This window comes from Microplitis demolitor, chromosome 10, assembly GCF_026212275.2.
Source record: "Microplitis demolitor isolate Queensland-Clemson2020A chromosome 10, iyMicDemo2.1a, whole genome shotgun sequence".
NCBI classification, from domain to species: Eukaryota; Metazoa; Arthropoda; class Insecta; order Hymenoptera; family Braconidae; genus Microplitis; species Microplitis demolitor.
In genome coordinates, this window is record NC_068554.1 from 7805691 (window position 1) to 7822291 (window position 16601).

General features: G+C 31.0%; 1 protein-coding gene across 11 annotated transcripts in view; it reads left to right on the forward strand.

The window, feature by feature from the left end:
• Positions 1 to 16601, forward strand: part of LOC103577291 (syntaxin-binding protein 5) — a 245942-nt gene that overhangs the window by 90706 nt on the left and 138635 nt on the right. For 7 of the 11 annotated variants that reach the window (XM_053742555.1, XM_053742554.1, XM_053742559.1 and 4 more), the window contains exons 13-14: positions 3856 to 4045; positions 4744 to 5193. In XM_053742555.1, coding sequence (XP_053598530.1) covers positions 3856 to 4045; positions 4744 to 5193 — 640 coding nt within the window. The remainder of the gene's footprint in view (positions 1 to 3855; positions 4046 to 4743; positions 5194 to 16601) is intronic. The other 4 variants (XM_053742562.1, XM_053742564.1, XM_053742561.1 and 1 more) reach the window with 1 other exon arrangement.

The following is a 16601-nucleotide window of genomic DNA, read 5'->3' on the forward strand; positions in this document are numbered from 1 at the left end:
AGTAATCTGAAGAAAATTTTGCATGCGCATAACAACTATAACAGCTGATGACGGCCATATTGTATGAACGTGCGTTTTGATTTTACGATTTTAAAATCGAGCGCAAAGTCTAACTGATTCTACGGCCATCTATTAGAATAATTTGTATATTAATTAACACTTTCTTAGTCACTTGGGGGCCATGTCAGAGGCCACCTAGATCGAATTCGAACTTAGACGACAGTGGGGTAGTTCCACCCCTCCAAAATTAAGATATAAAAGTGCCAGCAAACACTTGCTCGAGGACTTAGGCCCTGGCCATCACCTAGAGTGGACTGAGGACGTTTAGCGAGGTCCCACTCTAGCACCAGGACTCATAACAATTTATTTGAGTCGGCCTAACGATATCTAGTCTATTAGTTTGTTATATCTAGTCATTTAGTCCAACACTCAGTTCTATCTCGGCTAGTCTGTTACCAGAATAATTTTATTTATCGAAACTTTTCTTATACATTAAACTAAACTATTGATTTTATTATAAGTGACATTTGTTTTACTCGAATTAATTAAATAAGGAGATTTTGCGACTCCTTCGTCTGGTTAAAGAAAAACCAAATTTGATTATTAAGTGAGTGTGGTTGTTTGGTGTGCAACGTCTGCCCGAAGAGGATCGACATCGAATCCAAGGAACCCGTGAAGACTTACCGAAGAGGATCGACATCGAATCCAAGGAGCCCGTGAAGATTTACCGAAGAGGATCGACGTCTATTCCAAGAAGTCCGCAACGAATCGGAGACAGATATCACCAGTAACCCACATACAACCAGATAAGTTTCGACTAATTATTCCCAAACCTTTTCTCTCTTCAACGTAGTATTTAATTTTGACTGATTATTAATTTTGTTCCCCACGTCCAATAATTCCTTGAGCATTTTAATAATAAATTAATTTAATGGTGGACTTTAAATCCTGATTAATAAAGCATAAAATAAAATTAATAAAAGGGGAAACTATTGTATACATAAAATTTGGGTCTTGGTCAAATAAAACTAAATCTTATATATAATTGAATTGAGTCTCTTAATAAAATTTCTTTCATCGCCAGCGTCGTCTAGAATAAGTTTTAATTTCAGCCGCGTGTCCGGTCAGAACGAGTCGACCTACTCCTGAGATCTTTTCCCGTCTTTCAGAACCAGCAACATAATACTCATAATTTATATTTATATTTAATAATTTATTATTAATTAATTAATATATTCGGGGAAATAATTTAACTGTGGTTCGTGGCTACTGGAAACGAAGTATCCCGGGCCCACCGTTATAAATGTTTTTATTTATTTCAGTTTCATACAATTGCCAACGCTGGGAATAAAATTTCGTAGTTGGGTTTGGTCGCGCTTACGGGGAATCGCCGCGATTCCTATGTTCGTACGACATGTATTATTTAATACCTAATTAATATAAATACTTACAAATTTAGCGACTCTTTCGATGCATGCTCAATGAATTGAAGAAGGAATAGCTGAGTTTTTAAAAGTTGGAAAAAATTATTAGTAGATTTTATAAAAATCTAACTGTTGTATTTGTCCTCATGACGCAACTTTACAAAAATATTAACATTTTCTATCTATTTGAGTCAAGTAGGTTCCAAAAATACTATTGGTGAAAAAGTTTATATATATATATATATATATATATATATATACATATATATATGTCGGAACAACATTGGGTTGTTGCAAGGCATCACCATTATTATTATCACTAGACATCTTTTATTTTATTAATAACAAATGGATACTAAAGTTTATACAAATAATACACACAGCTTACAACTAGATCAAATCGACCTTAACAACAATCGATTAACAATAATGGACAATATCAATTATTAACTACACTTAACGATTTGACAATATGATTATTTAATTATTAACGGTATTTATGATATTCAAACACTAAACGAATGATATAATTAATATGTAATATCAGAATAATATACTACGGTTATTTATGTGCTAGTTTGCGACGACGTAATTAGGCACGAGAACGAATACACGATCCGCAAGATAGCAAACCGTTCTTGATAAGTGCTCCGAGAGAACTGTCTCCAAAAACTATTTTTAATAAGTGGCCCCTTCAGGTAATTATTCTGAGGGCCCTCTGGGTACGTTATTTTGTAGTTACTTCAGTCCTATCCTCCGGTATTGCTATCCTCCGATCGTGGCTACGTTAGATGCACAGATGTGATCTTTCGAGCTTAAGTCTGTCGTCATAAAAGACTTAAAATAATTTTGACAAAATTTACCCAAAGGGATTAAATCATAAAATTGTAATACTAAGTTTTTATTGCTAGTAATAAACTAAATATACTTGGGATTTTCCAACATCCCTTGGAAAAACCCAGCTATTGTACATTTCCGACATATATATATACGATATAACGCGCGGTTCTCCCACGATAGCGTCCACAATTATGTACCGATTTTAATGAAATTTTTCTTGCACATTCCATAGCTAAAGAGCTTGGTACAGTTCGAAAATGAGCTCAATCGGCCAAAAAGTTTAAAAGTTATAGACGTTTTAAGATTTTTTAATTTTTCAAAAAATTCAACTTTTCTTGATTTATCGTTAAATAACTTTTGATCCTAAAGAGATAATCTATTTTTGATGATTGAATCTTCATGTTCATTCGATTTGCTTTTATTTAAGTTATGTTGCTTACTCTTTTGATAATTTTTTCTAGTACTTTGATGAATTCCAAAATTTTCAGAAGAATAGAAAAAATCATTTTTTTTTACTTTTTCATTTAATAACTTTCAAGTAATTCATAATAGTTGAATTTTGTTAATATTTTTAGGTAGCTTATCAAATGAGCTTTATATTTCAGTACTATTTTTTTACATTCAACGAAAATTACCTATTTATTTATTGAAATTTAGCTGTTGCATTCGTTCTTATACTTTTTAATAAATTCATGTAACTGTTCCAATTCTGATTACTGCCGTGTAACACTTTTAAAATTTCAACATTAAAGTATACATAAAGTATTTTTTAAAAATTGACAAGCATAAATATAATTGATCTTATAAGCTTTAGATGAACCTTTAAACGTCAACGTCTACTTTACGGATTTAAATAATTAAATAAATAATGAAAAATCTACTTCCATTTCGGCTGGCGAATGGCCTTTTTTTTTCTGTAATGAATTGAAAAAAAAAAGCGGGGAATCGCTCACAGCGTGACCAACGAAAGGTTAATGAATCATATTTGACCATATATAATTCATACTTGGGCACATATGGATCATATATGGCCATACATAATTATGGTTTGTTTCATCTCTTGCCAGACAATATACTATTGAAGTCAAGTATAAGAAAAAAATTAATAGCGCGGATGCTAAAGGGTTAAATGTTACTACGTTTTATGTTGTCTATCTTGCTTTAGTATAGAGCTGGACGATACGCGTGTACGCGTTGGGTACATAGCCTACTACGTATGCAGCTTGGTCCTCTTAGAGTAAACTGAATCAGAAAAACAAGTGTGCACATTTAATTTTTCTTTTTTTTGATGGCCAATTTCATGCCATTTAATTTTTGTTACGCTGTACGCTGTTTTGTAGCTTACTGAAATTCTACTTTTGATACGCTATAAGAAATATACCTTAAAACAAATATTTCTTTGTTAAATCTGTAGAAACTTTCCTTATTTGCTTATAAGACTGACGTCAAATGTGGGAATTAATTTCGATAAGGGCAATGTTTATTGTATATGTTTTTATTTGTTCATAGCAGAAATAGACTAGAGTTTCTATACAAAAGTTACTGAAAGATGTTTCAACAATAAAAATTAATTTGTTTTTGTGTTTTACAGACTAGCATATGGCAATGAAACAGGTCTAGCGATTGTAGATATTATACAAAAAGTTAAGTTACTCGTATTAAGTACCACTGACATCGGTAATACAGGTGATCCATACCAACGTGCATTACGTAGTCCAAAACGTCAAGACGATGCTAAGAAAGAAAATGAAGACAAAGCTCGTAGTCCGAGTATTGATCAGGTAAGTTTATCTTCGTTTCATTCAAAATAATTCTATTGAAAATTTACTTTTCCTCTAAAAATATTTAAAATTCCAAAGTTTTCGCCTTTTTTTTTATACGTTTCATGTAAAAGTAGGTGTTTTTATTTTTCCTGCTAGTTCCGTAACTGTATTTTTATTATAATGAAAATATTTTGTAAAAAAGCCTATCCTTCAAAAAATTAAAAAAAAAACAATCAATTTTTTAGAAGATCAGTTAATAAATTAATTTTATAGGTTAATAAATATTAAATAAATGAAATATATATAATCAATAATTATAATTATTCTGCAGCGAGTACTATCTTGCAATTTTTTCTTTGGAGTTGCGTTATTCTAACATTTATTATAATATAATTTTGGTAATTATGCATAAGTATGGCTCTACCTATTTTTGGATAATTACCTTATTTTTCGTTTGTTATTTTATTAGCGTAGAAGTTCTTTTATTTTTCTAATATCATTAATTTGTAGAAGCGTTTGTTTTTTTTTTTTTTGGTTTTATTTCTTGTCTTTTATTTTAATGAGAAGTCAATCAAAACAAGTTAAAAACAAATATTAGTAAAAAAAATTTAGAACTGATTGACTGTTCCAAAGAAAAGAAAGCGTGATTAAAAAAAAAAAAAAAAAAAAAAAAAAAAACAAATAAAAAAAAATAAGATAACGAAAAAACAAAACAGATTCATCAAAAAATGACACCAGACTACGAATCATTAGTAGCAGTAGGAGAAAAAGCGTCTGCTTCTTGTACTTCCTTCCCTTCGGACCATTTTCAACAGCCATCACAACAGCAACAACAACAACAACAACAACATCATCATCATCATTATCATCATCATCATCATCATCATCATCATCAGCAACAACAATTTGCTGACGATTGCCATGGTCTGAATAGTGATACGCGTGACATTGATAGTAATGTGAAAGATGGTACGTTGTCAGTAACAACGACACCGACAGCATCGAGAAAAACTGGAGCTGCTGTGAATGAAGATGAGACACGTGATAAAAAACCATGGAAGTCATTTAGTCTGAAGCGACAGCTCAGTAGGGTTGATATTAAAATCAAGAATACTTTTACAACATCTACAGCTTCAACAAGTTCACCGACCACGGCTATTAATGGGGTACTTGAAACGAAAAAAAAATTAATGGACTTAGTTGAAATAATTTTTTGTAGGATCTGTATTACTGAGTATTTATGACAATGATTAATATTGATATTAATTACTATTGTCGTAAAAAAAAAGAATTCTAGAATTTTCGCTGAATAAAATGATAAGATCTATTTTAGTGTAATTAGATTGCACTAAATTTAACGTAACATATTTTATTGGCTTTGATCTCAATGGCATTATTTTGCACAGTTTGTGATAAATATGAACGGTTTAAGATGTAACTATATATTTAATTTTATTGACTCCGAATCAAAAGAAAACTAATTGCGTAGAACTTTTAAGCTTCACATACGAACTCATCAGATATCAAAGGTATTATATTTGATTACCTGTGAGTATAATCCCAGTTCGCACTTTTTTTTACGTAAGATTATGATGTAAAACTAATGACGTAAATTTTACGTAAATGTGATGTCTGTATGACATTCTATGATGTCAATACGATATATGGATGATGCCAAAATTATCAATCCGGAATAAGATTTTTTGAAAAAAAAAAAAAAAATAAATAAATAAAAAAAAAAATGAAGCATCGAATTTTGGATTTGATTATTACCGCGAGAACGCATTATATATTTAAGAACAAGATTTGATAACATTAAATGATGAAAAAATCCTGGGCGTCTGCTGGGTTCGAACACGGCTCCTCTTGGCTGGCAGTCAAGAACGTTGTTCACTGGCCCATATCACGAGAGTTTTTCTACTGCTTAATAGATGTATTTAGAGTGAAATGTCCGAAAAGACAAAGTTCATAAGTTATTGTAATGGATTTTTACAAAATTATAAAAAACTCCACGAACTGATATGAAATTTTATAAAAACAATATTTGTCGGCATCGATGATAATTATATAAAATTTTATAAAGTTACATCAAATTTTGTAATTTTTTGTTGTGACGTGAAATTTACAAAATCTTATACAAAATTTTGTGAAACATAAAATAATTCGACAAAATCGTATAAAATTTAATCGATAGAACGATTGCGATCAATATCCTAAATGATATTTTCGGTATATCATTTCAAAAAATAATGTTAATTTTTTTTTGCTCACGGTAATGATTTAATCTAAAACGTCTGAATAATCTATTATCCAGTCTATCAATTACTTTAGCCCCAAGAATGTTAAACGTTTATTTGTTATTTACACATTTTTGAAAATTAATTCTATGATTGTTTTATTTTAATAAATGATGATTTAAGATTGACATCCATATTACGTATAACCATGACTTTTCTACTGACACCAATGTATGATTTTTAAATTATGTCATTATGATGTACGATAATAATTTTATAACTACGTAACAATGTGATGTAGATTTAATGATAAGCGTACGTAATACATAAGTCATAACTGCGACGTCATATAAGAGTCATGCTTACATTAGTATGATGTCACAAGTTTTTAAATCATACTAAAGTTACGTAGAATGTCAGATTGACATCAAATTTACATAAGATACCGTGACATTTCTTTGACCTAGGTAAGACGTCAAATTAAGGTCATGTGTTCACTGGTAAGTTTGATCGGAAAAAAAAAATATATATATATATATATATATATATATATATATATATATATATATAAGGTAACGGCGGGTGATTATGCCTAGCTAAGGAAGATTTTGAATAAAATCGAAAATATTGCATTTAATTATCACAATGTATTATTAATCTTCATTGTAATACATTAGCTAAGAATTTTCAAAAGGTCGCTCACGAATTTTGAAAATATCAAAAATGATCGAAATTTGAATTTTTTATTTCAAATTTTTTTCTTTCTCGTAGCAGCAATAGTTTTCAGGTTATTTAAGTCGTTTCGACTCAACTTAAACCTTGAATAACTTTTGAAGAAGTAAATTTAGCGAAAAATATTAAGAGACCTTTTTTGTAGAGCATTAAATTATCTTAAAAAATATGTATCGTGACTAGAAAAAAATTTAATATTTCTAGTATTTACAAAAATCCAAAATACAAGCAAAGAATTTAAAAAACAAATCAATATTTAGAGCACGGTTACAAGGAAACGACTCGTTTTACATCAGTTTACTAAGAGAGATTTTTTGTAGGAAATTTAATTTTTTTTAAGAATATACATTGCTCAAATTTCTCAGATAGATGACTAACGAGTTTTGGGAAAAAATGAAATTTCCATCAAAAAACGAATAGTCGTAACGATACACCACTTAATATCAATATTAAGGGCTCAAACTTGCACAATAATTTTTTTTTGGTCATGAGGAATAATATTTTCACAGTATCGAGAGAAAAAAAAATGTCGATTTTTTTGGACCAATCTAATATATATATATATATATGGGTCATTCCATGTCAAATCGACCAATGGTTGGAATCGACCCCTTTTGATTTGGACGAATTTTAGTCAGAAGTTTGCTAATAAGAATAAGAATATAACCGTCGATGATGGTCTTTTTTAAGAAAAATTTTTTTAAAAAAATCAAGAAAAAAAATTTTTTTTTTTTTTTTTTTTTTTTTTTTTTTCAAATTTAAAAATTCATATTCTTGCACAAACAAAAAACACAGTTCTGAAAATTTCAGAATCTTTTAAAATAAGTACAAGGTGTTATACAAAAAAATTGAGCCAAAAATTTTATGTCGATCGTCATTTTAGACGAATTTCAAGAATTCAAAATTTGACAAATTTGTCATTTTTCAAAATTTTTTAAAAAATATTTTGTTTTTTTATAGCGTCAAGTATCACTTTCAAAAAAAGCTTTGGATCGTTACTGTAACGATTATAGTTTTCGAGATATTGAAAGAATAAAGTTGAAAAACTGAAAAAATCGTGAAATTTTGAATTTTGCATAACTGTTGAAGAAAAATTTTCAATTTTTTTTTTCTTTGGCCGAATTGCGTTATATGATATTAGGAAACTTCTGACCAAAATTCGTCCAAATTAAAAGGGGTCGATTCCAACCATTGGTCGATTTGACATGGAATGACCTATATACATATATATATATATATATATATATATATATATATATATATATATGTATACACACACACACACACACATATATATATATATATACTAGCTGTTACCCACCCGCGTCGCTGGACATTTCGTAATGTTGAATGACTCTATTTTTTTTTTATCATTCTTATCGATAACTTAACATTTACCGTTCAAACATTCGTAAATATACTTATTCTCTTGCACTTTTCTATGTAAAAAAAAAGTTTTAAGTCGTGGAACCAGAGGATAAAGACAATTTAAAATATTCTAGCTAGCCCTATAACAACCAAATTATAAAAAAAAAAGACTACTACTGATTCGGGAGTAAATTTTCAATGAGAAATGTATAATTGTATCGTTGTTAATTTTCTTGTATTTAAACTAACATTCAATTCAAATTTCAAGACTGTAAGTCTTTTGATCAAAGACGTTAAAATTTTCATTACCTACGCCACTTCACAGCAGGTGAGCCAGTGTCAATTCAAAAAAAAAATTCTATAATTAATTTTGTTAGTAATTCATTTATTATTTATTAGGGAATTTTCATTTAGGATTTTAAGTTTGTAGGTCTTTTTGCCAAAAAACGTAAAAAATTTTCATTTCTTATGCCCCCGCATAACTCCATCAGCGTCAAATGAAAAAAAAATTTGGAAAGTCCAAAAGTGCACGCCTCAAATGCTTATGTAATGTAAAAGCTAACTTTTAAAACAAAATAAATTTTTTAAAAATATAATAAAAGTAAACTGACAGCTGACTCTGTTTTTTCAAATAGGCGGCGCTAACAGTACATAAAGTAAATTATATAAACTGACAGCTGGTTCAGTTTTTTTTTCTTTTTTGGGAGGGCGTTAGTAGTACACACATAAGTAAAACACAGTATGCGTATGGAAGAGTGAGACGTATACGAATGTTTACGTGGAAAAAAAAAGACAGAAAGACATATGGACGATAAATTTTAAGAAAAAATCTCAGAAAATTCATCGATTTTCAATGATACCTTTTAAACGGGAAAGAGTTAGTTGGTGATAATCAATACGGTTCATCCTAAGGATGAATGACTTCTACAACAAGAATTATGTTGATTTATTGTTCGGGACAGCATAAATTCAGGCGACTTACAGACATATATTCTAAAGGACATATATTTTCTGGTATTCTAGATGAGTTTAATTTTAAATTCCAAGTCTGTAGCTCTCTTACGCCCCCACAAAGCCCCACCAAAGTTGATTTTCGAAAAGTCCGTAGCTCTCTTGGTCAAGATACGTGAAAATTTTAATTTCTTATACCCCCACAAAACCCCATCCGAGTAGATTATTAAAAAAAAATTTACCCCATTTATTTTGTAGTATCATAGGAGTAAGATCACGTCAAGTGGACCCCCCCCCCCTGTTTTCCACTTGATCATAAAAATTAAGTCTATGAATTTTTTTCTTAAGTAGTTAGTATGAAAGATTAATCCCCCCAATGACTTCAAAATTTTCACTTTAATAACAATTTTTTTTACAATGAAAATTATGAGTACTTTTAATTATAAAATAGATTTCATAACAACTGTTAAGGAGGTTCGATACCGATTTTCGAAATAATTTCAAAATTCTGAATTTTTTTTTATCGAAAAAGTTATAAAAAAAAGGATCACTGTCGAAATTTCAAATCGATTCACTACACCATTTTCTGCCCTCCGGCCGTAAAGTGGCAACATTCGGGTCGCTGCCCCGAACGAAGTTGCAATTTTCTGGCTACGTCGAGCAGAAAAATAGTATACGCACCTTGGCCGCGTTTAATCGCGGATATAAATTTATTTATAGTTCCGCCCTGGAAATCAATTTCATTATGTAGCCAGTTGACTAGATTGGCTATCCGGTTATGTGGGCCATTGGCTACGTAATTCTTGTTGGACAGTTGTTTTAAGCAAGCGGTTTCGCCTCAGTGGTAGATCCATGGGTACTAGTTTATAACGTATACCTAGCTGAAATTTCGCGACGGAGACGCGGAACTGTCTAATATAGCGTATGCGGTCGCCCACGCGTGATAACTAAATAATAATAAATAATGATAAATGATATTAAGTGATGATAACTACCGAGATCAAATTAAAATAAAATAATAAATTTAAATAATTGTTAAATTATAAATAATAATTAAACGTTGTCGTGCCTGGCCCAGCTCCTCAGGCTGGGTTAGTGCACGCAGGCGCCAGACCGTCTATCCCAAAACGGACAGAAATTATTCAGGGGGAATTTACGAGGGAAAATCCGAGCAAGTGATTTATGGCGAAGCGGATACACTCGAGAGAAATCAAATAAATAATGAAAAAGAAATGTAGTAAATATATGATAAATAATTACATACAAGTAATAAATAAGAACAGGATAAATAAAATGAAACAGTAGGCAAACAATAGAAAAATTATAATAATATACTACAATATTTAATTTTGTTAAATTATTAACAACAATAATACCTGGTGATTGCCAACAATATGATCGCAGTATCACAATAAATTATATAAACTGAATTGACCAAAAATAAATATAATTTAGCTTAATTAATAATCTTGATTTAATATTAAGTAAAAGAAATAATTATTTAATTTTTAAATTTTCCAAAATAAGAATAATACATAATATCAATCTTTTTATCTTTTATTTTATCTCTCAACACTTGTGAGAGAGAGAAAGACACGGGATTTATCCTCACTCACACTCAAAATAATAAATTCCTCTGTATTGAAAATAATTTATAGTTTTAAAACAAAAATTTCAATAATGATTTTAGACCGCTGGGGTAAATAAATAAATCAAAACAAAAAAAGTAGAGTCACTTAATTATCTTAAATAATAATAAATATAAATAATAATGCTCAATAGTCATACAAATACTTTGAGTGAAAACAGAAAAATAATTTTGACTTTGGGGAATTTTCACCCAAGTGATGATGTCAGTACTTGAGGAATTTGCTCAAGTACTGTATGCGCTCTATAGATATATATATCTATAGATATATATATATATATATATATATATATATATATATATATATATGTCTACCGGCAACGTTTACTTACGTTGTACATATTTTATGTATATTTATATAGAAATATATGGATAATTTTAACACTAAGATAGGACTTATTCAACGATAATTAACAATAATTATCTATAGTATATACCATGTATCATTCAGCAGTTAATTATTAACAAATTAATTTCACTCGCCGCGGCGACCAATAACTACCGGGGGAGGTTATCATGTGAAAATATATGCCGTGAAAGAAATCTAAAGTACTTACTCAAAATTAATACTCCAGACGACCAAAATAATATGAGTTGAAAAAAAATATATAAGCTAATTCACCCAGTGAACTTTAATAACTATATTCTTTTTCAGAAAATAATATAAATGCAAGGAAGTACAAAGGACAGCGTCCACACACAATGCTGCCCGTATCTTTCTAATTTGATTCCCCTGTCCTCCACCAGTTGGTTGTCGCCCACGTGGAGCACCCATCGCCCATATTTAATATTATTATTATCTTTACTAGCCCTGGGCCTGGTTTTAAATTAAAAATATAAATTATAAAGATAATTTCGCGACACCTGAATGATACATGAATAATTATTCAAGTGTATGAACTATTTATTCATAACATATGCATGTTTTTATTTTATCTAATAACTGAACTAATAATTATTTAAAAATCATAAAATTGACGTCGGGAATATAGCCAAGGTATTGATTTTCCCCTACCCGGCGGTCAATATTTTTCCAAACCACAACTGACATCCTTAGTCGGATGACAAGTTTAAATAAAATACTATATTAAACAAATATTGGGGCATAACGTTGCACTGGATTATGCATCCCAACTGTTTCAAAATCATAAACAAATACTTAAAAATAACAAAAATCAATTGTTTACATTTTTAAATTATAAATTAAAATTATTTTGCACACGTGCTTTCTTATACGCGGCGTGCATGCGCCAGCACAGTGCACGGACTGCCGTCTCCATCGGCGAAATGGCGGAATGCCCGCGCAACGATTCAAATTTAAACGTAAAATTAAAATATTTAACTTACAACTAACTAAAATTAAATAATTTTAATCGCTACGTGACAAGTTCAAAACAACTTCTAATCTCAGGAGTATCAGTAATCTCATTAACTACTTTGTAGTAGAAAATTAGATCAGCAATCATGCGACGATCATGAAGATTGTTGGTTTTGAAGTGGCTGCAGTCATCTTCCGATGAGTTAAGGTGACCAAATGGTCCATATCGATAAGCTAAGGTCTTGCAAAGCTTCTTCTGAATTTTTTCAACGAGTTTTATCGCAATGTCAGTGTACGGGGACCAAATTACGGTACCGTATTCCAGGATCGGTAAGACAAGAGATTGATAGATTCTTAGTAACGAGTTAGGATTTGTTAAATCTTTACTAGCTCTGGTAATAAAGCCCAGTACCTTAAGAGCGTGAAGGATAATTTTATCAATGTGTTGAGTAAACCTTAACTTATTATCTATTATGACACCCAGGTCCTTGATGAACTCTACTTCTTAAATTGTGACGCCATCGAGCTTGTAGTTAGTTGGTACACTGGTGTGCGAACGCGAAAACGCAACGATCGCACACTTTTTTATGTTCAGGTCAAGTTTATTTCTACGGTATCACGTTGATAGCTCATCTATGTCTTATTGAAGTCCTAGGATGTCAAAATCATTTTTTATTGCTCCAAAAATTTTCAGATCATCTGCATAGAGTAGATAATTTGATTTGAAGTTGACTCCAATATCGTTGAGAAATATGTTGAATAGTATGAGACCTAAATGAGACTCTTGCGATACTCCAGATGCTGCATTGTACTTGGCAGATAGATGTCCATCTACTCGTGCCTGAAGTTGTCTGCCAGTTAAGTATGAACGAAGCCAGCTTAAGGCATTGTCTTATATACCATATTCACTGAGTTCACTTAAAAAGATGTCATGGTTAACCCTATCGAAGGCTTTGCTGAAGTCTGTATACACGGCGTGAACTTTATGACCAGCATTCAAGATATTCAGTAAATAATTGATGTAAGTAAAAAGGTTGGATGTAGTAGATCTTCCACCGATGAATTCATGTTGTTTGCTGGTTAAGACATTAGCGAAGAAAGACGTTAGTTGTGGTAAAATTGATTTTTCAAACAGCTTGACTAACGCAGATTGAATACAAATAGGTCTGTAATTGGCAAACTCGGTTCTTGGTCCATCTTTATGTATAGGGCTGATATATGAAGTTTTCCAGTCAGTAGAGAAAACTCCTTGTTGCAGAGAAGCACAAAATATATGCGCGAGAGGTTCACCGAGACTACCAGCACAGCTCTTGAGGAAGATATTAGGTAGTCCATCAGGTCCAGCGCCTTTCTTTATATTCAGGGATAATAGGGATTTATACACATCAACAGAATCAATTTCAAAATTGTGCAGGGTTAAAATAGGTTCCACTGAGACGCTGTCAGAGGCGTGTCTCTGATGAGGAATATTTTGAGAGTATACACTTTCAAAATACGAGACGTAGAGATTACTAATATCATTACCTGTGACAGCTGATGAGTTATTTCAGGTCATAGTTAATAGTATTTCACTATTATTTATTCTTAATGAATTTCCAGAATTCATTTACATTAGATTGGACCTGATTTTTTACTTTGTCCACATAACTTTTATAGCATAAGTCGCTAAGTATTTTTCGTTCCCGTCTGAGGTTGCGAAATCTTCTATAATTTGGTCTAGAATTATTTTTCTTGTAAGCAGAATGAGCAGATCTTTTCAATATGATTTTATGTTTTAGTTCATTAGAAAACCAGTAAGGGAAATCATTTGCTTTCCTTAGCTATATGAAGAGCAGGGTGATATAAGTCTATTGTAGTAATTGCTTGGGTACTATCCACATTAATATCCGAGTTACAGAAAATAAGATCAAGCAAATTATCATTATCATTTAGTATACTATTATACTGTTGGCACTCAAGTGTTGAGAAACCCTCGTATAATAGATACCTGTAATTAGGAGCTTGGCGTCGTGAAATTTTTCTTTCAGGTATGAAAGCGTATTGAGAAGAGACAAATAGGTGTTATAGCAGGATCTTGGTGGTAGGTAGACACAGCTTAACATGAAATCAGAATTATTGCACTTGATTTTGACATAGATTTGTTCTATGCCTTTCTCCGAAATCGGTATACGTTCGACTAGAATAGATCTCTTGATAGCGATAAAGACGCCACCACTTCGATCACCTCCGCAAGATATATAATCTTTATCTCTCCTGAAGATGGTAAAAGATTTGTCAGTAATTTCACCATCCTTAATGTCAGGATGTAGCCATGACACAGTGATACAAAAGGCGTTGCAATTGTTGATCGCTGTGCCCATTAAGCTGCGTAACTTTGTTTGCAGCCCCCTCACGTTCTGGTAGTGAACCTGCAGGATTGTTGGATTTTCGGTTCTCTTTGACCGAGCGAAAATTCTTATTCACAATCCTTGGAATGTCGTGAACATACTTAATGGTCTTTGAGGTGTCACCATTCTTCGCCAGGGTTTCAAGTTGTGCCCTGAGATCTTCAAGATGTGATTTTTGGGCAGGAGTAAGGTCCGGTTTGAAGGAGATCTGAGGTCTATCCGCTGTCACTGAAGGTTTGGTTTTTAAGATTGCGATAGGATCAGCTGGTGATGGTATTCCACCAAAAGTGGCCTAGTACCACCAGTGAAGGAACGCCCAAGCCTGCGAAGTTTAAAGATGTTATAACGTATACCTAGCTGAAATTTCGCGACGGAGACGCGGAACAGCCCAATATAGCGTATGCGGTCGCCCACGCGTGATAATAAATAATAATAAATAATAAACGATATTAAATGGTGATAAATATCGAGATCAAATTAAAATAAAATAAAAAAAATTTTAACAATGATTAAATTATAAATAATAAATATTTGTCGTGCCTGGACCATCTCGTCAGGCTGGGTTAGTGCACGCAGGCGCCAGACCGTTTATCCCAAAACGGACGAAACTTTATTCAGGGGGAAAATTTACGAGGGAAAATCCGAGCAAGTGACTCGTGACAAAGCGGAAAATATTCGAGAGACACAACAGAAATGAAATAAATAATAGAAAAATTTGTGAATAAATAATAAATAATTACGTATAAGTAATAAATAAGATCCGGAAAAATGAAATTAAGCAGTAGGAAAAGATCCAGGGAAATAAATATTGAACTTTCCCCGACAGCTGTTGGTTTCCACGTTTTAATTTATATAAACAATATAAAATAATAATAATTTACAATATTTGATTTTGTTAAGTTAGTAACAATAATACCTGGTTATTTTGTCAAAAATAATATCACAATATATAACAATATAAACTGAGTTGACCAAAAAAAAAAAAATAATTTAAATTAATTAATAATATAAATTTTTAATATTAAATAAAGAAACAATTATTTCATTTGAATTTTCCCAAGATCATAAATAATAGCAATATTTTTTTTTCTTTCATATTTTCTCCCAGCACTTGTGAGAGAGAGAAAGATACGGAATTTATCCTCACTCACACTCAAAATAATAAATTCCTCGGTATTAAACTAATTTATAATTTTTAAAATAAAATTTCAATAATAATTTTAAACCGCTGGGGCAAACAGATAAATCAAAAATAAAAGAATATATAGTTACTCAATTATTTTAAATAATAATAAATATAAATGATAATAAATTCACATAATAATGCTTAATATTTTTCTACAAATATTTCGAGTGAGAATTTTCACCCAAGCGATGATGTCAGTACTTGAGGAATTTACTCAAGTACTGTATGCGCTCCATAGATATATATACTACAATTATATATATACGTATACCGGCAACGTTTCACTACGTTGCATCTAAGCTATATATACATATATATAGAGACAGAAATATCAGGATATTTTTACCAATAATAAACAATAATAATAATTAACGAGAATTATTTATAATAGCAATCATGTATCATCCAGTGTCAATTATTAATAAATTAATTTCCCTCACCGCGGCGACCAACAACTACCGGGGGAGGTTATCACGTGAAAAATATATGCCGTGAAAGAAATTCAAAGTACTTACTCAAAATTAACAATCTTCAAGAACCAAAATAATACGGATTGAAACAAATACTTTAATCAATTCACTTCAATTCAATTTTATTAAAATTTCTAGCGCCTTTTTATAACTTCAATTTATATAGAAATTTCGTAATTTAACTTAAATTTAATTTATAATTAATTTTAAGCCTAGAATGTGTTCTTATATTGATTAGAATATTCGGTCAATGAGTTGGCGACACTCGGGCCTGAAT